The following is a 22,285-nucleotide window of genomic DNA, read 5'->3' as shown; positions in this document are numbered from 1 at the left end:
GCAAAGGGGAGACTAAATAAATTCTTTCATAATAAATGAATCGTCAATCGATCGAAAATCTTATCAATGAACTTGATTATTCGAGGAATTCAACAAGAATGTGATAAATAAACAACTGCACCAATTGATTTTATCGTTCCGCTTTGAACGATGATCGTAAACAATTGGCAACAGGTAGCAAACGGATCGCTCTAAGTACTATGCAAATATTATCGAATTGTAATTGTCATTTTATTAATTAACACAACCAAGTTATAGCGCCACAGAAGAAAGTAAACGATAACTGCGAAAGGGCAGTGGCATTGCCCATTTCAAATTGTTAATCTGAAATCTACAAGAACTTCGATAACATACAAATTTAAATAAAGGATTCTTCTGTGTGATCATGATCTCCGGAGTTTGTCTTCTTGCACTTATGGAAGGACTTCTCTCCAGAAACATGCGGCTACCGAGCGGGCTCGGAACCGATGAACACCGTCCTCCTACACCCAACGAAGTAAAAATAGCAGTACCCAAGTTTTTCCTCGGTAGCAGACGAATAACTCAACTTTAACTAATTGCTTTCTGCCACATGTGCAAAAAAGAGCTTCGAAATAAACCTGCATGAGTTAGTTTTGTTTTGTAGGGCTGATTTTTGGTAAATCCAGGAAAACGAAAAAAAGGAGTGAAACAAAAATAGCACCATTTATAAATTCAAAACAATCTATCTCTAATTCAAATCGTTTTTTTTTAATATTGAGCTTAAATGTTTATACTAAAAAAAGTATTACCAAAGAGATTGGTACCAGGATATTTAAAAAATAATGTCAAACAACATAGTGGCGCTACTTTTACTTCGTTGGGTGTTTTGTGTTTTTTTGCATGTGTCTGTAGAAGCGACAAGATAGCCTCCGCAGCAGCATAAGCAGCATCATCATCATCATCGCTGTCCCCGCCGTTGCCAGAACCAGTTCGTTTATGCTGTGCTTCGGTCGTGGTGCGTGGCTAAGAACGAGCGAACGGCCAGCAGCGGCGGTTGTGCCTCCTCCGTGCTGTGAATTCGTGTCACGAAGTTCGTTTTCTTGTGTGCTTTTTTTTTCGTTGTGCGTCTTCAGTCCTCCGTCTTTCAGTTACCGCGCTTTGGTTCCGTTTTATCCGGGTGGGTGATTCTTTGATGCTTTCTGTGGTCTTTTTTTTTTCTTCAAACAAAGTTTCGATAACTTTCCTCCCCGATGGCGGCGGCGAGTTGAAAGGCGCTCTCCTTCTGCTTCCGATATCTTCAGGGGTCGGACGACGGTGATGTGAGTATTGTGCGAAAAGAAGGGCAACAAACCGGAAACGCAATCAATACGGGCCACAGTTTACGGTTTCGCACAATGCAAACAATAATCTCGCGGCATCGGTAACCCGCCTTGGAGGGGTGCGCGTGGTGTGACGACAACGTCTTGACCATCGCAGCAAGTGTTGGAAGATTTCATTGATGGCGTTCGGCCACGGTGTTCAGGTGGGCCCGGCAGGTTCCTGATAAAGAAAAGTGAGACAAAGCGAGAGCAACCGAAACCCCTATCGCCGCCGATAAGTGCGCAAACAGAGAGCGAATGTGATGCGCGCGGACTCACGACCACCGGGGGACATTCTTTCGTTCTACCGGCACACACCTCCACGGGATTGCGCCGTGGCGGAAATATGCCAGACATATGCCAGCCGAGAGAGCGTCTCCGCGAGCCATTTCCCTGTTTTCCCTCTGGTCCCAGGGACGTCGCGTCACCGGCGTCTCTCGGCGCGTGTTCTGCCGGGTGCGTGCCACCCTCGAGTTTGGCTTTCATTGTGAGTGCTGAAGCGTGAATTATTGCCACTCTTGTAGACGATGGCGCGGCGGTTGATGATGCACATTGGCGCCGACAAAGACACCAGAAACACATCCGAGAATATGGCCAACTGCGATGCGTCCTAAGTGCCGCAAAATCGCGTGCGGTTGCTCGTGTGTGTCGTTGCCCCCCCCCCCCCCCCCCCCCCCCCAGTGACGTGTTTCGCGAAAATGGGATTTTTTTTGTCGTCTCAAGAACTCGCTACACGGTTCTCGGGGGCCACGCTGGAGCAGGAAATGCAGCATTTCTTGACGGCGGGGGGGGGGGATGATTTATGTACGAATTTTGCGTCGCTTTCGGCCACCGACTCACGTGAGGGATCGTCCGCAGCACCCCTAGACCGGCACGCAAATCGCAGAGTTTATAATGACCACTTGGTCACCCTCTCTCCCCATTTTTTCTTTTGCAGGATTACGTGTTAGCAAGTTTAGTGTCCCCTTCCCCCGTGGCCACCATACCCCGGGTTTTTTTGTCGCGAAAAAGTTGTTTTTTTGAGTTCCGTACCGTTGCTCGATGCTAACAAGTGTTCCACGGCGTCCGCTACTGTGATCGTTTTGTGAATCACAAAACAAAGTGTTAATTGCGTCCGAAAAGTGTTCGTGCGTGCGTGCGTCCGTAAAGTGTGCGAGTTATCGTGTGTGGTTTGTAATCACCAACGAGTAGTGTATCGGTGTTCGCGAGGACGCGCCCGGATGCTGATGAAATATATTGACGAGCGGCGACGACGTCGACGACCACGAGGCGAACGGACGATGGCCGCGATCACCGCGAGCGGAAGCCAGCGCAAGGGTGCGGTGGGAGTGCCGGTGCTGCTCCTGCTGTGTGTTGGCCTTGCCGTGGAAGGTGTACTGGGTAGTGCCATTCCTTCGGCCTCCTTTCCCCCCAACAGTGCCGGTCTCGCCAACAGTGCCTCGTCTCCGGCCGGTGCCGATGGTGGCGGCTCCATGATCCGGCGACCGGGAGCTACCGTGGCCGGTGCATCTTCCGGTGCCTGTGTGGCCGTCCATCCGATCCTGCAACGACGCGGTGTCGAGCAGATCGATATGCCGATCGATGCCATTCCAGGTGAGTGACTCATTTCACACCCCAGTACGTCGATTGCTATCTTATCACCAAAACCCACCGGCCGGTAACATGGCCGGATAGCGTGGAGCCTAGATTGCGTAGTGGTACACAGCACAACAACCGTATCGGATTGCCAATACCTCCGCCCTCCGCCGGAACCGCAATGGCGGCGTACGAGCGCGCGCGCCGGCGTTCCTTCTGTCGTGTTTTACATTTATGGATGTGTGTCCACCACCTCCGCGGAGTCCCCGACCACACTGTAGAGGACTCTCTAGAAGGCCCTCTTTGATTTTGATGATTTTGGTTGCGTTCGGTGGTTGTCACGTACCCGGTGCGTGACGATGCATCTTGGTAGCGAGGCCCGCCCTGGCCTGTCCTCCATCACAAACACGCGATTGATTTACGGCCAACGAGATGGCCAACGGAATCGAGCCGCCAAAAACCACCAAAGTACCGTCTCATTCCGTATTCTATGCGCTCCGGTTGACAAGATATTTTACGATCCTTCTTTACCAATCCAAGTAACCAAGCGCCGGGAAACAGAGCCATTCAAATCATCATCGTTTCGTGGCCGACGATACACGCGATTCTTGGCCTCCACCGTGCCGGGAGTTCGTGTGCGGAATAATGCCCCGAAAGAACCCTCCCGTCTTACTACTTGTTGCCCTGGGACCAGGCTGTCGACGTACTTTTAACCGGCACTAATTTCGTTCCGTTCGTGCGCCATTTTGCGTTCCGGCCATGTCTCGACTTACGGTAGTCGCGACGAGCCTCGCAAAAACCTTCTCCAGTACGCTCCAAAGACCCGGCACTTGGGAGAAAAGGGAATGAAATGAGTTACGCCGGTGGCTATTTGCTGAATCTGTCGGTGAATCACGCGGCAGGAAGTGAAACACTATCCTTTCTCCCGTGGGATACGAAGGGCGGACAGTCTTCTTTCATGCAAAATTTGCTCTGCAAAAGAAAAAAAAGGGACGATGTGGCCATCAGCAGGCTGCTGCTCAGGTACGTAATGATCTCGATTAACTATTAATCGGTGTGCGCCCCTCGCCGGGGAGTGAGCGCGCGCCCAGTGACTTAGAAAACGAAAAGTGACTAAGTAATCTGAACCGTGTGCCCGAGGCCATCGCCCGGGTCTCCCATTTCATGCCGCACTAGTGCCGCGAATGTCTGGCTCCTTCATTTTTCCCCTTCCCCCCACCCTCCCTCAGGAGACACATGAACATTTGCCATTTTGTGGCGATCTTGTGCCGGGAACTGAAAACCGCACACAGAGCCAGGGACCGGGTGCCCTAGTGGATGCGCCCTTTATGGGCGCGCATGCTGATGTTCTTCGTACCTTCGCTTGGCCAAAGAGGACGAAAAGCATAGAAAGTATCCATTTTCCCCCACCTTGTGGTATCCTTGTGGATGCGCAACGAGCTGGGCTGGTTTTTATGGCGAATATTTGCAAACCATGCCGTCCATGGCCGCCAATTTTTCGGTGGTTCCATAATGCTCACCTTTGCGGTGTGGCACCGGAGGGAGAGCGAGCTTAGCGAGGCTTTTAGTGATTAGTTTTGACATCATGTCGCATCGGTTTTGGGCGCGCACTTCGGTCCCAGCTGCTGCTGCTGCTGCTGCTGCTGCGCCTGAAATCCGATACAACGGGGAACGGTAAACGGAAGGTGGATTTGGCCCAGGGGCGAGGTGAACCAAAGAAGAAAAAAAGAAGAAAAAAAACCGTATAGTTCCCGGGGAGGACCCAGGCAAATCGATTCGACATTCGATCGCGGTCGAGAACGACGCGGTGTTGGGATTTTGTTTGATTTACCTTCCGTACCACCGCTCGGCTTTTTGGCATTACCCCGCTTGGTTGGTGACGAGATGCGCGGGACGCCCATGGCCACACGGGGCGTCATGGGGCCGAAAACGGGGCACAATTACGCGGCGAGCAGCGAAAGCAATTTTTCGGTTGAGCTGCGGAACGTGCTGGCCGTGTGGTCCCCGGTACGACGCGGGCTCATTGAAGTTCGTTCGGACGTCTTCACGGGACAGCGCTGAGCTTTTCCATTTCCATTTCCTTTTTTTTCTTACGCCGGCCGGGTGTGGTCTGGTGTTCGTCGCGTACAAGTTTCCGTAAGACGTCAGCTGTTCATCCGCGATAAAGAGAACATTTGTAGCAGTATTAGGGCCAGCGTTTGGCTTCATTTTGTTTACAATGGATGGAGCAAAATGGTGATTAGGCTTCGGGCCAATAGTGACAAACAAAAAAAAAAAAAAAAAAGGGGGACAAAAAGATCCCACGATGTAAGATGCTTAAATTCCGTCACTGCCAAAGACCAACCATCCCTCTAACCGCCCTGGTCATTTCATGGTAGGATGGTGAACAACTTTAGCCAATTCCACTGCCCCCCGTCGGATTATCCTTTTGCAAAAGAACGCCGAGGAAGCATTAAAAAGAAAAAGTGGATGTACGTTGAGTGGTCTGGTGGCCTCGGATGCCTCGGATGCTGCGTCACCTCGTGCCACCCTAATGAGGAGGTGGAGGAGGAGGAGGAGGAAGATGCCATGCCCCGAAAGTATGTCTAAAGTAATTGCATGGGAATGAAGTGAGGACGTGCCCGACGAATTAGGTGCTCGCTCGGTCCGGACTCTCGAGTGGATTATGGGCTATTTTGTAAATTCCTATCCCCTCCTTCCCTCCACCGTTCTCCATTCCACTCTAGTGTTATACCACCTTCTTCAGCTGAAAGGCCTCATTTGGACGAAGGACATCTCACGTTCGTTCGTTCCCTTTGTCAGGTTGTGTTCTCACTCTCTCTCTGTGTCTCTCTGTCACTGTGTGTTCTCCTTGTTGATGCTTCCATTCCAAAGCAACCATTTTCTGTACTGCCTTGTACTGGACGGAACCGACATTCTAAACAATCTTTCACTTTCGTGATAATGAAACGAAACAAAAGTAAAAGCGTCCCCAGTATCGTTGGCGCACACTCTCGCGGGGGGAATTTCTTTTAATGAGACCGACACAGCGATGTCCGGGGACTGCTGGTGACATAATACACGGTGTGAGCTGCACCGTGATGCACTTCAGTCAGATATATCTCAGCTTCTCTCTCTCTTTAGGGTGACGCTTCTACTGACCTAGATATTGGAATTAGCACGGAAGCTACCGGGAAGCGAGAAGAACGTTCTCGTTTGGTTGACGTAATCAATCTTGTCGCTAGTTGCGCTAAACCTTGAACAACACATTCCTCTCACATTCCGGTGTTACAGGGAAACATCAAACGCAACATAAGATGAATGTGCGTACCACCAGGGAACCATTTCCTGCCGGTTCCAGGCACATCTTACCCACTGTGCTCCCTCATTCCCTGAGCTCGATAAAGAGTTGGTGCTGCCGTGGGTCTGGTGTGGTACTTGACGCCGTTGTTTCCTCCTTGGTAAAAAAAAGAACAACAACGCCGTGCTGGTTGGTCAGCAGCTTCACCGGACTCTCCGGCGACTGGAGTGCTGAGGTAGCTAAAAATAATAATTAAGAGATTTACCACTTCATTTTCGTACAGAGAGAGGGAAGAACTGGCCTGGCCTGGACCGGACCGGCCTAGGCTTGGAAGATGGACACGGCAACGGAAACGAATAAGTGTCTCCCGGTCCGGGCCCTGGTTTGTCCGTTTTTTTTTTTGGGAATCGTTGCCTTTTGCCCCGTTGCCTTCGCGCCGCTACCTTTGGACTTCACGCTGTGGACACACAAAGCGGCCGAGAACGAGAGAGAGAAAACTGCTGGAGCTGCTCTGGAGGGAAGGATAAAAGAAACACTTCGCTTTTTTTTGGTGGGTGAACTAGAAACCATGTATTCCTCGGATCGGAACTGTGTGAATGGGGTGTTTGTTCGCCATCGAGCAGTTGCTTATGCTTCTATGATATAACTCCTATGCAGCACCGGCTCGATATGGCGCTTCCGATGCCAATTTGTGTGCTGGTGGTGTATGTGTCCATCGGTCTCTCTTTCCCTCACTCACGTACAATGTTGCTATTTACTCAAACACGGATAGCGATCGCGGTGCATCTCGCCCCACCTGGTAATGGTGTTCTAATCATGAAAGAACCTCGGGGAAAAGGTGTCTCCACTCTGTTTCGGTTAGGACATCGAGAGCAATGTTCGCTCTACAAATAGCACACCACAGCATGTTGGTGATGATGATGATGATACGATGATGCGGCTGCTGGTGATGGGAAGAAGCAGGTGAAAAGTGGTGCTCGAAAGTAGGTGACATGAGCATAAGCATGAAGTAGCATCCCTCAACGCCAACAGCATCTACCTGTAAGCTCGGAAGGGGCGTTCAGGGCGCTGCACACCATGCACGAAAGGACTCCTCGCCGGGACACCGACTCTACCTGACCATCGTACCGGGCCGTGATGGTATTTGTGTCGTAGATTCACGACGATTCTGTTTCTGTTCGCGGCGTCGCCGGAACACCAACGCACGCAACCAAAGTGAATAAACAATTTTTTCTACAAAAGCCAAAAGCAAATAAATGGAAAACTCAACGAACGCAAGAACGAGTCCCGGTGTCATATGTGCATCCTTTCGAATGCACACCGAGCATCAATGGGGGGGGGGGGGTTCTTGGCGCCCCCAACCCACTCCGAACCGAAGAAGAAGAAGAAGCTGCGACGCGTTGTTTGGCTTTGTTTGGTTGGCACCACGATCAGCGGTGTCTATTAGCCTCCGGATGGACATGATGCCCGGTCAGAGGGGTTGGTTCTGTTTCAGTGCAGAGTGTTGAGAGCTCCGGTGCGTCACCAGCCAGTCCAGTCGTTGTCGTTGTCGTTGTTGAGTTGTGTTGTGTTTGTTCTCGAGATTTTTTTCTCCACCCGTTTTTCTTCGTCTTCAGTTCTTCCGTCTATATTCCGTTTGATTCTTTCAAAGTTTCTGCTCGATACGCTGCTGATGATGAGGATGGATGGAGTTGGTGAAGTCACTTTGTTTGTCCTGCTTCTATCCACTTCGCTGTCGATGTCGAGCTGTGAGCGGAGGATTGCAACCAAAACTCTGATGCCATTCCTTGTGCTATCCTTTTATGTGCTCGGTAGTTGGTGTAGTTTTCTTTTTTCTTTTCTGCTGGGTGCTCGTAGGCTAATGTTACAAGCCTTTTACATTTCACTGCAGTGCATGCCAGGGTGGAAGGTTCTGGTGCATTCATTTCCTGCTCGGAAAACATACACATTAGACTGAAAGCCATACCGGAAAGTCATCAGCTAGATTGCTTTCGTATTTTGCGCTCTGGTAGGTAGCGCACTCCAGAGGACGAAATTATGCAATGGGATAGTTTCCTAGCAAAAATACTCTTCCTTTTGTGATTTTGATTACACAAAACATATGCTTGCGGAAGACCTTGTTGAACTAATATGATAATATCTGGTTGTTGCCTCGTCCTTCAATGTCAATGCCGTTCCAGTGCACTCACTCGGCAATGACTTTATTTCGTTAAATCCCGGCCAGCTTCTCCATGCGACTCGTTTAAAAGCGCATTAAAATGTTTCATTTTTATGACCTTCCCGGTCCACTCTTCGCGACGATCTGCTGGTGCCGGTGCCGGTAACCAACAGACGCTATTTGTTGGAAGATGAAGTCCTGGTTCGAGGACTGGTACCACTGCTCACACAAAACGGCTGGCGGCCACAATTTGTGCTTCGTTATTTATTTATTTATTTGCTTCCTCTCGGCTCCGGGTTCGTCTCGGCCGTACGGTGGTCTGCATTACCTTGCTCTGGTTGTCCTTCCACAGCGGTTCCCCCGGTTTCCCGGTTGACCCTTGGTCGTTTTTGACCAATCTGTGGAATCTCGTGGTCCTTACTGTGACCCCCGTGCGAGTGTGTTGCTTTGGAGTCAATTTTAAGACTTTTATTGTCCAGTCCTCTGTGTCCTCCACAACAACAGCAACAACAACAACAACCACGATGGTGCATCCGTCGACAGTCGGCCTGTCATCGTCATGTCGTCGTTCATCGTGGGTCTTCCTGTCTGCCCTCGCAGCGTCTGGTGTGGTGGGAAAGGAAGTCGTAAAAACCTCAGCTGGATCAACACCATCAGAGGAGGCACTTGGCACCGCGCGTACTTGGCGCCATGGCGATGCACCAACGGTTGCAAAAAGGGCACAATCATAGCAACCATTTCCCAGCCATGCCAGAGAAAGGGTCCACCACCAACAGCTTAAGACATTCTTCGCCCAACCATCCAGCCACTCTGCCAACCGCCGAACCGCCGTTGTTCTAATGTTAGCTATTTAGGGATCGACTTTCTCCAACCACGGCGGTCATGCGACGGGAATTAGCTGGCGGCTGGGGAGAGGGGCAAGAAATTAATTTGCAATCACTATGATTGGCAATGGACGCAGCGCAGCGCTTCAAGTGCCGCTCTACCTTGTAATCTTAGTATCGCCTCCGGGTTTCCGGTCGCTCACGTTTTAGTGGCCGCGATAGTCACCGGTGTTAACACGTTTGCACTGCAACAATGGCGCCGGCAATGGATCGTGCACACCGAAGCCTGCAAAGACGAGCAAATTGTTTTAAGCGTTTTTTTTCCGCTTCTTTTCGTTCGTTGCGCCGGGAAAGGGAAGGGGTACGCAACAATTTACGTGGATAGACACTTCCCTGACGCCTAGTGGTTGAGAGATCGAGCGAGTGGATTGAACTTTTCCCCCAAAAGCCGAGGGCGCAGAGCCATGACTCCTTCTCAGTCCTATCCATCCAGCCGCTCTTTGTGTCGGAATGGGGGTGGGGAGAGAGTTTTGAAAATTGTGTCAACAATGGTCAGATTCAGCAGCCACTCGAAGGCATAGGCCGGCGAGTCTCGGTCGCGCCTTCCCGCTGTGTCGAGTGTTCAGCCACTATCCGTCCGAATCATTGGGGTTGCTGTTGCCTCTTGTCTTTCCTTTTGCTTCTTCTTCTTCTTCTTCTTTACCCTTGCAAACAGCGAGTGCGAGAGGGCGAACGACCCCTTATGGCGTCCTTTTCACGCTTTATGCAACGTGTGACGTTTGCTCGAACTTTACGGATCACCTCCATCGCCAGCAGCAGCAACAGCTCGATCATAAACAATCGGAGTCTTTGAACATAAACAAACCTCCTAACGTCGGGGCGCAGCAAACAGCCCCACCCCACGAGCGATGATCGCCACGATGGCGGCGACCAAATGTGGCTAAACGCCCTCCAATGCTGCATCCACTCCCCCCCATGCGAGGGGCGTGATCGGCGTCGAATTTATGCTGGCCGCGATCCTTCCCATCTCTCCTCTCCGGTCGCTTCGGGGGGTCAATGGGCGCGGGCCCGGCCCGGCCCGGGTTCGATGCAACGAGCGTGCCCGGTGTTCCTTCTCATGCAAATTTCATTCCACTTCCGAGCTCTCGGAATCTCTCTCCGGGGGTGGGTAAATCTTTTGTGGCTCTTGATGGTGGGAGACCAATGGTCACGCCATGATTTGCGGTGCGGTGCGATCCGTTTAGAGAACCGATTGCTCCTTTGCACTTTTCTTTTCTTCGGTTTTGTGTGGTCGAAAAATGAATCCAACATTTGGGGCTTTTTAATGACACAATAAAAGAATAATAAATCGAAGACTTCATTTTGTTTTCCTTTTTTTTTCTTTTCAATCCAAACTAAATCCATCGGTGGGTGCTGGGCCTCTGATGATGGGTTGAAGGCTTTCTACTTTGTATTGTGCATTCGAATTCAAATCGATTGTGATTCATCATCAGCCAAAGAAACTCTGAATAGAACGATGGAAGCCGCGACGCATTCGCGTTCCATGAAAAGGTTTTGTGCTCACTTTGCGCTTCCCCGAGACAACGTGACTCAATCCCGGGTGTCATAGTGCTATCATGTGATGGAGCAGCAACCGGAATGTGATATCTGCTCTACGTTGGTTCAAAGTGTGCACACAAAGTGTTGCGTCAACGTCTTTATGGTACCACCACGCAGCATCAGCACCCTTTGCCACGCACATACGAACTCGTATTAGCTGCACATCAGCAAAAGACAGAAAGAACGCTGCAAAATGGTTCCTTATCAAGAGTAGCACCCTCATCGCGTCTGCTGGTGGCGTGAATTCCCCTCTCCGAAAGAGCTTCTTCCTCCCCGGAGGCCGTGAAGAGGGCCGTCTGCGTAACAACGCGCTGTTTACCCGGTGGTGGGGTGAACGGTTCAGGTGGCCGCACTGTTATGCCGGCGTTGATTTATTCTCCGCTCGCTCGCTCGCTCGCTCGCTCGTAGGGGATGACAAATCAAAAACATATTTGCCATCATATGGGACCGCGGAGGCCCCGGGTAGTCTTAAATACTTCAGACACTCGTTTCGTTCGCTTTTTTCTGTCTTCTTCCTTCTGTTGGGTGCGTGAGTGCTGCTTGCTGGGTGGGCCAACAACAGGAGCATTGCGTGTTTCGGCGTCGGCGCGCCCTCCATCGAGTCGGGGTCGGTACGGACCATCACATAAATCTCCCCTCGCGCCGCAAATCCGTTACCGCATCAGCATCACTATAGTGGTACCTTCGGGGTGTAGCCCCGTGTGCGGGTTTGGTAGCATCTGCAGTCAAATCTCTCGAGAGGCGGCGACGGCGAAACAACGAATTTCGGGTGTTTGCTCCCTCCGGACACATCACTAACGGGGTGGGATGAGTGCAAAGTGTGACAGATACTCATATTTGGTGCGGATTTTGTGAGGATATTGTGAGGATTAACTTCACCTTTAGTGAGGAACAGTAATTTGTATTTTCGAAAATTAAACTTTGTACTAAGAAAAGGGAGAAAAAAAATCCTCCTATTCTGTGTTCCTCCATTTAATGAACCGCGGATCGGCGCCAAGTGTGTCACTTCCTATCCGTGCGACATTCCACAACGATTCCACATCTTATCTTCAAGATTTATAGCCATTGCCTCGACGGTTCTGTTTGGAAATGCTCAAGAGGGGCTCATTTGGCATTTATTATCTCAAACTGCTCGATCGATCAATCGTGTTGAGCGTCATCGCGATCCTTGCCGACCAGATTTTCAGACTTTAATAGGCCCTGAGAGGAGTTAGGAGACGACCGAGACGGTCCTCTTCAGCGCTGAGGTGATGATTCATTTATGTGCGAGATGGTTTGTGCATTTTCGTTTCGTGGTGCCCCTTAACTGGCGGCTAGTCGCTATGCTCTCAATGCTGCCCACGAGATGACCAAACGCGCACAACACAACACAGATTCCTAGAGAGCGCACATAATGTGCCAGAATGCTGGAGGCACTGTCTCCAGATTCCAATCTCACTTGCTGTCCGCTACGTTTTATTGCTCTATTTTGTCACATCCTCGCCCTATCCTTCATCTCGACATGTTGCCTCTCCCCGCCGAGGACCGTAGGAGGAGTAAAAAAAAAACCCAAGACGAGGTGGACGAGGGGAATCGGCAACCGTCCATCCGTCCGTCCGAAGGTAGGGTTACGTTAAGATATACGAGTAGGCCCACGGCATGGCTGCAGTTGACAGTAGTTGCGTGCGGTGGAAACCTTCCCTTCCCTGGTTCCATTGGCCTTTGCCCGGGAGTCGATCGACTCTGCTTCTGGGTGGGAGCCCGTGAGTGGGTGCGCTCGAGATGATGGTTTGGGGGTTGGATGGAAGGTGGTAGTGGCTGTGGATGAAAAATGAGATCACATTAGATCGGATCGATCGGGAGCGACCCATTAACGGGCCTTCATCTTTTGATCTGCTGCTGCTGCTGCTGCTGCTGCTGCTCCATCTCTCTCTGCGCTACTCTCGGTGTTCGGTCACGGTTCGTTCGTTGGTTTTCGAATATTAATTGTCCTACATTGTCCACCTCCGAACCATTTCGATCCGTCGTCTGATTCGGCTGTCGCTCGTGGCGAAGTGAGAGGCGAGAAGCAGTATTAAGTGACGAAATGAATTGATGTGTCCAGTACACGTTAATGTTACGGATAAACTATGTTGCAGTAAAGGCAGCCATAGACTAGACGCCCATTTTGTCCGTTGGATGTTGCAGAATTGTGTAACAATCTGAAAGAAAGTGATCACATTCACGAAAATTGAATTGTTACCGGCGTTGATGCTGTGTGATTGTTACATTCATTAGTAATCCAAGATTATGTGCTTTTTTTAACATACAGGGTGCACCATCTGGAAGCAACTTATTTTAAAGTTGAATAACTCTGTCATTTTTCAGCCGATTTTAGAAAATAAACCAGTGTTATTTAGGTCATTCTATGCCATTTATTCTGCCATAGTTAAAATATGTCATCGATCAAATGACCGCCTTCAGTCGGCCTATAAAATGCGCCCCTTTTTCGGGCATGTTGCTTTGTATTGGGCAATTTCAGCTCTAATATTTGCTTTAAGTTGTTTCATAGCCTTCAATTTGTTTGCAAAAATCTTATTTTTCAAGCAGACTCACAGAAAAAAAATCCAGCACCAGCGTCATATGCGGCAAAGGAGGAAACCGCCATTTATTCATCATCCATTTCACGATCGCAGTTTCACTATTGACCGATTTTTTTCAATGTAAAGTGTGACAATTTCAGTCCGCTCTTTTAATCCAGTGATCCAGTGATCCATTACTAAAATGGCATAGACTGAAGTTTCAGAAACTGGCCTATTCGTCCAAATCCGCTGAAAAATGACAGAGTTATTCATCTTTAAAATAGGGTACCGCCTGATGGCGCACCCTGTATATAATGATGGACGAGCCATATGTTTAAAAGATTATGTGCTTGAATTAAAATAATTTTGCAAGCAATAATAACCATCTATTAGTAAGGTTCACTGTGTTGCTCAAAAGAAGAAGTGTTTCAAAACAAGACTTGCCATGGAAATAGGCGAGATGGTTCAACTTTTCTTCATCTCTCTGCAGGTCGTAAACGGAATGACGCATGCTGTTGATGATCTGCAAATTCGCGAACTTCGAGAACTGATCATTCCTTTGGGGTCGTGGGTGTATGAAGAAAAGACTTAAGACATATCCGTATTTCTATTTTAATTATCACCCTCGTAGCCTTCACTATCGTAGATCGCACACAAGACACCCTTCGATCGCGATCTTCTCCAAATCATGGTTTTTGGATGTTTCCATGTACAGCATTCCGTTTAAAATCCCGTCTTCATGACGTTGTACGGTGAAACGTCTGAGACATCACCCCGCGGGTTTGGAATGCCAATCATCGTCACCACGCGGTCGTCGGTCTGTGTCCCTCCTCTTCCATTTTCCCTCCGGACAGAGCAGCAGCAGCAGCAGCAGCAGCAGCACATAAATGAACATCTTCCTACCCCTTGTATGAATGAAACCCGGGTGAAAGATCATAATTTTCTAAAATACAAAACCTGCCGTGTTGCTGCCGCTCGAAAACAGGATTCCCGGGGGCACATTGTTCTCTCTCCCGGTCTCTCTCTCTCTCTCTCTCTCTCTCTCTCTCTCTCTCTCTCTCTCTCTCTCTCTCTCTCTCTCTCTCTCTCTCTCTCTCTCTCTCTCTCTCTCTCTCTCTCTCTCTCTCTCTCTCTCTCTCTCTCTCTCTCTGTCTCTTTGCCTCCCGTGCACCCTTTTCCCCCGGGTTGTGCAACGGCGTTCCGTGGGCAGGACGAAATAAATTTTGTTTCTCTTAATTTTCACCTCTTGAAGCGAGCAGAGCACACACAGCTTTTGGCCGGCGACGGCGGCGGCGACCGGACCTCTGGCTTATGCCAGGTTGTCGTCCTGTCCTCTGGACCTCCCCCCTCGGGTTCCATTCGCTGGTTGGCGCTCGCTCTGGTGTGCTAAACGCACACAGGAAATTGACCGAAAATATGTGTGTGGGACCGACCGCGGCTCATTGCAGGGAAGAGGCTGCAAGGGCTGCAAGGGTAGAAGCGAGCGAGCAGAGAAATGCCGATAAAAGCAAAGCGAAAGAAGATGAGGGAGATGGAGGAGTGAAGGGGGTTCTGTGTTCGGTCGGCTGCCAAAGGGGCCGCAACAACATATCCCGCAAAAGGCACCAAATCTGAAGAGCTCCGGGAAGGAAGGAATCTCGGTTGTGCTCGCTCCCTGTCCGAAAGGAACTGCATTGCTGCAGTCGGTCTTTTCGCTTCTTTTTTTTTTTTTGCTCTTTTTGCTCCTCTCTCCATGGACTGGACTGGACAGGATCTGAACTGGTCGGTTTCGGCAAGTCGCCCCTGGATACCCTGAAGCTGCACCGAAAGGAGAAGGAGGAGGTCCGTTGGCGGTGGTGGGATCGACGCCGCGTCGCGTTGCCCTCATCATCAGGTCGTTCCGTTCCATCGGCGTCCCGTTGAGTTCCGGTAAATCGTCGGTTTGCTTGTGTCTGTGCGCCTGTTGGGGGCCGGTGCAATGGTTGATCCTTGGGCCCGTTACCACACTTCTCATGCCCTCGGGCCCTCGGTTCGGTCAGTTATTCTTTCGGGATCTTATCTCACTCCCCTGCTCGACTGCATCTCGTGCGGATAGCGGCGGCTTGCTGCAGACCTTACTCTGGGAATCTCAGCGATCTCAGCGTTATGATGATGGGCCGGTCCGAGAATGATCCATAAAAAAAAACAGGAATATTCGTGTTTTATGATCCGGAATCACCAAAAAGCGCGCGCGCGCGCAGATCGTTCTGATGTAATGCGACCATTTAGACTTGGAAGGGTAGGATATCTGATTGTGCCCGGTTACCGGTACTGGCGTATCTGAGGCGTCCATCTAGGCATCGGCAGGAAAACTGTGCTGCAGCTGGCTGCTGACAAGATGCAGATGGCCAGCTACACCTTTCGGTTCCCGTTCAATCCATGCACGAGAACACCACGGTGATGTGAATGAATCCCAGGGATGTTCTCAAGATGCTGATCAGAAGAACCTGTTCGGCTGGACAGGAAAGACAACAGCAGCAGCAGCAGCTGGTTCAGCGAATCCTCGAAAGGTTGAGGAATTTCCCAAACACCCCTCGGCTCGCACTCGGCCATTGTTGGACCTCCATTGTGCTTGTGTGAGCTCTGGGGCCATTGTGGTAGTGCGTCAGATTTGAGATTCTCCCGGGCCGGTGCAATGAAGGATTTTCGCCGAAACACCAACCAACCAACATTCCGATGCAATCAATTCAGGCTGGTCTCTGGCGCAGTAATTTGTCTTTTTCGGCCGTTGCTTGGCGCGGTCGTCCGGCCTCTCGATGCCGGTCCCGGTTTTGGGATGAACTTTTCATTAATTTTCCTTCTTCCAACCCCGCGGCCGCTCAAGCTTCTGTTTTCTTCTTCACGTTGGGACTCAGGTGTTTCCTTCAGGGTGTACTGGCAGGGAAATGGGCTACGGACCCGGCGACCGGTTGTGTAACAGGTTCTGGACGACTATACTGCATTCACTCGGTCAACACTTCGCACTTTGTGTTGTTTCTGACGCTTTTTAAAGATTGCGCAGCGCGAGGGTGTTTTAGGATTCTCTGCCAGCTGCCCCCCGGGGTCAGGGTGAGGGAGTGGCACTAGCGTTCGGTAAAGCAAACAGCCGCGGCACCGGGAAGGCCATAAATGCCGCTCACTGGCTTGACTCTGGACTGTTGGTCACCTTTCCCCGCAAACACATTGTCTTCCGGCGATTGGGAAATGTGTGAAAAGAGATTTCTTTAGAAGAAAAAACACGGAGATCACAATTTGTTGTCGCTATATTGCTGCAGAGGATCAATTGAGCATTGAACTTGAAAAGCTCGCCATGTGCTGATGACAGATAAGAGAAAAAGCTCATCTATTAATGTGAAATGAACCTCTTCTCTGATCAGGTATCCTCTCTGTAGTACGAATCCTCTTGGCTTATTCTCTCCTTGCATTGCCGCGTTTGCGTTACCGAAGTGAAACTCGCATCAACATGCCAAAAAAAAACCGTGGCTCCGTGGTGTTCTCCTGTGAAGACACCGCGCAGAAACCGTGTGAACGGCTGGCGTCCATCGTGAGTGCATGCGTGCGCGCCCGAGAAGACGCCAATCGCGGCGCTCCTTACCTTTCCATGATTCTCATGCCCCCGGCCGGTGTTTGCATCCCGTTTTCCCGGTTGCGCTTGTGTTTGTTGAGGTTGCCGTCTCCACGCCTTTGACCGAGCTATCCTGCCCTCTTGCCATGCCGAGAGGAGGTCCGCGCGTATCGCACCCACACCTAACCACCGCGCCACCGATGGCAGCGCCATCGACCATGATGATGATCATGATGCTGCTGCTCCTGCTCTTGCTGCTCTCATCATTCATTGTCTCCGCGCGTTGCTCCTTTGCTTGTTCTTCGCTTGTTCGCTGAGTAAGCAACGCAACGACGATAAAGAGGAGGCAGAGCTCAGACAGAGAAGGAGGAAGGAGAAACAGCTGTGAGCGAGCGGTACATTTCATTCAACTTCTGGCAGCCTTCCTTTTTCCCAGCAGCATTGAAGAATGTGCGAGTCTGCGAGGTGGTGTGCGAGAATGAGAGAGAGAGAGAGAGAGAGTGTGTGGAGTGAAAATAACACCAATAATGATAGCAATATTAAGGATGATCAGGATGGGATGGGATGCCGTGCCGGTAACGTGCATTAAACAACCCGGACCAGAGCGCAACCGAATAATGGCCACCACCAGCACCAGCACCACCATCACGGGTCCCGGAGTCACCGGTGAGAAGAAGGTGCTTAGGGAAATTAAAAGGGAAAAGGGGCAAGAATGCCAAACCCTGTGGTCTTGCTGTGGTTGTTCCTCTTTTCTATATCACTTCTATCGCTCCCGGGTGGAATACTGGCCACGCCGCCTATGCCTTTGTGACGCTAGTTGGTCTCTCCCTTGGCTGTTATATCGTCGCTCGATCTCTGGCGGTATCGCTCGGAGTACCGGTGATGTTTGATGAGGTTCCTTCGTCTCCGATATCAGACAGCTTCTTTTCCGCACTTCAAACTAACTCGGGGCCAGTGGACTGCGAAGGTATCGGCAATGTTGTCGAGATGAGCTGCTAGATAAAACGCAGCTTCCTTTATCTAGGTGATGTTTGATGAGCTTCCTTCCTTCCACCAAGTTTAATCACTTTTAATGCCGCTGATCGTGTATGTTTTGCAAGCTACTCGTAGGCTATGGCCGGAAGTATGGTGAAAGTTTCAAAAACCTTATCCTCCGACGCCCGAAACCGTTCGAAACGATCGTGAAAATTCTGGTTAAATGAAGTGGCCGGAGCGATTTGTTGCGGTGTTGGGGTGTGTGGCGTAGGGCCGCGAGAGGAATGCGGTTCGATTGAAAATTGAACGGCGAGCGGCGAAAATCGCCCGCTTCCCGCCGCTAATCGGTAATCAATTTTCCCGGGCGAGAGGCCAGAGAGGGGCTGAGGATGGTTCGTTCCTCCTTTTCTCTCTCTCTGTCTCTCTCTCTCTCTCACTCTCCGGTGGTTACGGTGAGATGAAGGTGAGGAATTGAAAACAGCTTCATTATTTGCCTTTGCGCCTTGTCCGGTCAATGCGCCCGCCCCCGGGAAACTTTTGTGGCTGCCGACATTTTGTGGTCAATTAGAATGTTGGTTTACGTAACATTCTTCACTCAATGCTCAGTGCTCGATGTTGACAGATTAGTTGAAATATGCTCAAAATCACAAGAGATAAATACATTAATATGCGACTCAAGACAATGGTGCGTGACCAAAGGCCGGGCGGAGAGTAACAAATTCGTTTCGTGTGTACGCTTTTGCACGCCAACCACAACACGCCGGGGGTACGTCACGCATCACGCTTCGGCGAGTGGAGTTGGACGGCATCGGCCATGTTTATCTTGTCAGGTGGTCGCAAATTCGTCTCTCTGACAGGGTTTGAGGGGGGCCCTTCTTCAACTCGACTCCAAACACGCAACTCGATCAACAGAGATTGAAACAAGGATTGCCGCGCACGGAACCCCTTTCCAGGGTACGTTCGGGGCAAACTCCTGATCCGATCCAACGTCTCGAGTTCTCGCCGCAATCCCGCATGGTTTGCCAGTCACACGGACAAGGACACGCCATTGTGTGAGCGAGCGAATGATCTTAATTTCCCTCGATTACAATCCGATTTCTAGGACCGAACAGCCCTTTCCTGGGCTCTATTTTTATTGCTTTTTCCGGTGGTGGTGGCGGTGGTTTGTTTGTCCCAAAAAAATCCCCCAAAAAACTCCTCGACTAATCCGGCCAGGGTGCGCGAATTTGGCCCGGTTGGTCCTTTTCTGTTCCGTGTCCTGTCCTCCAGTGAGTGGTTTGCCTTTTGCCTATCCTTTCATCTTTTTTTTTGGCAAACCCGTGATTTCATCACTCCACTTCCCACTTCCCCTGTAGAAGGGCCCGAAATTTGAGAACGCGGAGATTGAGAACTGAAGGAAAAAAAAGGGAAAATCATCAAATCACCACCAACAAAGCAAACAAAAGCACCAAACAACCGAGCGAGCAAGGGCAGGGTCACAGTTCTGTGCAAAAAAAAAAAATACCGAAAAGACGCCGGCAAACGGCAGGGAGAACTGGTCCGGATTGAGAAGGAAGTGTTTCGCTGGTTGAGGGTGTTGGTCAGGGGATAACCGGCGGTGGTGGGGGGTGAGCCAAATTCCTTCGCACACATTCGGCGCTTTTATCATTAACCTCTCTCTCTCTCTTCAGCGCCTCTCGTCTGTTCGCTCCTCTTTCTCCTTCTTGATCCTTTTTAATCTGTCCATCTCTCGTTCTCTCTCTTTCTCTCTTTCTTTCTTTCGCGCTCTTTCGTCGCTTCGTTATGTTTATGCTTTTTGCGATCGTAAATGACTGCCAAATGGATCGATCGATGGAATGCTGATACCACAGAGGAGGGGTACCATTTCACCGGCGGCACCGGACGCCTCCGAGAACTCCGATCTTCGTACGGGGTGCGATCGGACATGGTGTTAATACCCATTTTAACGGAGTCCGTAGAGATGGGCAAATTGCACAGCATCCGGTGGACCCTCTAAACTCTTTTCCGTTTTACATAGGATCTGAGTGTGGATGATAGCAACTCTGTTAAGGGGGGGCTTCGGTATTTATTTTTTTGTGACACATATTTTTAACATTTTTCTCTGAAAGCTGATCCTTTCAAGAACATTGTGTAATTTTTTTGGATCAATCGAAGCCAAAACTAACCAAGTTACAGATTAAAAAAAACGCGTTTCTTTTTAAAAATCTCGCTACTTTGAAGAGCGTTTCCTAAAACCAACGTTTTCAAAGTCGGTCCCCATCGTACTGTAAAAACTACTGGACCGATCGATTCGAAATTTTTAACACATAATCTGTACACTCTTTGGCAGGTAGCCCCGTCGAGATTTCATGAAAATTGTTGATACATTTTTTTAAAAAAATCATTAAAATCGTGTTTTTATGCAAAATGACAAAAAGCATCACTTTTTCAAGTTCAAAAATCTGCCAAAAATCGAAAACTAGGAAATTCAACAAAAACTCGACGAGAATGCGTGGATAAACTTATAATCTTTCTAACGAGTATCGATTTGTATTTTTTGATGACCCATCACGCAGCAACGATGGGCACCGTAAAAGGTATCTTTTCGAAGACACGACTGCTTAAATGTGATTCCATGGATGACGTTCTTATGAAATCTTCCCCAAAATAGAACTAAATATTCTCCAAAAGTTGCAGTTTAATATGCCATTCATGTCAAAGAATCAAGTTGAATGGACCTCACGAAAAATCGTCAAAAATGATCTTCTTTTAAAAAAAAGTTAAAAGAGTAAAGTTTTGCAACTCACCAACCGACATCAAATGAAAGTTTCTTTACTGTGAAACTGTTGCGATCGTGTCCATGCCGCCTTTAGCTGGTGGGCAAAGCATTCGATTAGTCATCCCTGTTGCATCGTCCAGTTCGGCCTCAGGTCAGCCACAATCACGATCAGCAACGAAACGTGGCAGCTCAACCAACAACCATTCTCTCAACAACCTTTCTCTTTACTCTTCGCAATCTTCCCCGTTGGAACAACATACATCCAAACATAAAACAGAACAAACGTAATTTCCCTTCCTGCGTCTGGCCCCTGGCCACAAGCGAGGGCTATAGCCGCGCCTCGCTCACGAGTCCGCAGTGTGTGAAGTGTGTGAATGGCGAGCTGGTTCGAGATGCTGACCTGGCCGCTGCTGCTGCCCCTCTTGCTCTTGGTGGTAGGAGTGGGCAGCCAGTTTTCTCGGATAACGTCTCGGATTTCTCACATTAGTCAGCATTTCAGTTCAGCGTTGCAGGAGAAGGAAGAGAAGCAGGAGAAGAAATACCGGACAGAAGAATGAAAGCGAAGAGGAAGCCCTGGCCCTGGCCAAAATCTGGTGCCTCGCATCTCGGATAGTGGGAAGGAACGCCTCCCAGACTCACACAAACACAGACAGTCGGCCAGAGTGCCCCCAAAAGAATCCGAAAGAATCCTTTTGACTTTGACTTCCTCTGGGGCCTGTGCTTGATTTGATGGGTGTGGAAGGGAGAAGGGGTTACTGCTGCAACGGCCAGCGGCCCCCGGGACGGAGGCCAGCGAGTTCACATTCCACAACCGACCAACCGACCGATTGGGAGTGTTAGACCAATGATTCCGTACCGTCGTTCGTGGAGCAAGGAGAAGGGAGGCTGGGGGGGGGGGGGGACAAAATTGCGATCGCTGATCCCCCCTTCTCCTCTTGCGGCCCACAGCATCCCTCTCCTCGCGCTCCTTCGCACCATATTCTGCGCCATTTGCGAAATTCCATTCCAATGACGCGGAGCTTTTTTGGCGGTTTCTTTCGCGTTGCCTTCTTTTTTTTCCCATTCGATCGGCGGCGATCGAGGTGAGCGATCTTTCCGCTTCTGCTGGAACCCGGGGCCAGGGGGTCGTGGCGTTTTGCATCCATATTCCGGGTATCCATCGGGAAGGTGTTGATTCGCGAATGTAATGCCCGAGCCCGAGTTAGACGCAAGAGTGTCTAGAGGGGGTGGTGAAGGTGCACGCTGGGCACCCCCTCGTTGGCCCCGGCAAGACGCGAGAGGAGACGAGACGAGAAGAGATAATTATAGCTTGTTAACTACAACCTCAATGGCCAAAAAACCAACCAAGACAAGATTCGGCAGGCCTCCAGTGCCCTCTCCCTGGGCGCGCCCAAGTCGGGGCCACTTTATTCCAGTTCCACTTTCAAAGCGCACAGCGCACACCGGTCGACGGTTTTGGGTTTTGGATTCCGTCCTTCCGTTGGCCGTTTTCTGTTTTCTTATTTTAAGCAAATCTTTCTCCCCTTCTCCCGCTGGCCCTGGGAATATCTGCCGGGGAGTGCGTTGGCCCACGGGCTGGTCTGCCTGGTGCTTCCCTTAAAAATCCTGTAAGCTCCGCCTGGTCCGCAGGAGCGATAGCCACATTCCACACAAACCGGCTGGTCCCCTTTCGTTGCCCTGAAATTATCGTGAGAG

At 50.2% G+C, this 22,285-nt stretch overlaps 1 protein-coding gene across 3 annotated transcripts in view; it reads left to right on the top strand.

Annotated features, from left to right (window-relative positions):
* Positions 1–954: 954 nt before the first annotated feature.
* Positions 955–22,285, top strand: part of LOC126572352 (glypican-4) — a 59,225-nt gene continuing 37,894 nt past the window's right edge. The window contains exons 1-2 of one of the 3 annotated variants that reach the window (XM_050231593.1): positions 955–1,138; positions 2,257–2,912. In XM_050231593.1, the coding sequence (XP_050087550.1) occupies positions 2,540–2,912 (373 nt within the window). In that variant the 5' untranslated portion in view covers positions 955–1,138; positions 2,257–2,539. Of the gene's footprint in view, positions 1,281–2,256; positions 2,913–22,285 lie in introns of all 3 variants that reach the window. The other 2 variants (XM_050231594.1, XM_050231592.1) reach the window with 2 other exon arrangements.

The sequence above is a fragment of the Anopheles aquasalis genome, chromosome 2 (assembly GCF_943734665.1).
Source record: "Anopheles aquasalis chromosome 2, idAnoAquaMG_Q_19, whole genome shotgun sequence".
NCBI lineage: Eukaryota > Metazoa > Arthropoda > Insecta > Diptera > Culicidae > Anopheles > Anopheles aquasalis.
The sequence above is the reverse complement of the archived record's forward strand: the minus strand, read 5'-3'. Positions and strand labels throughout refer to the sequence as shown.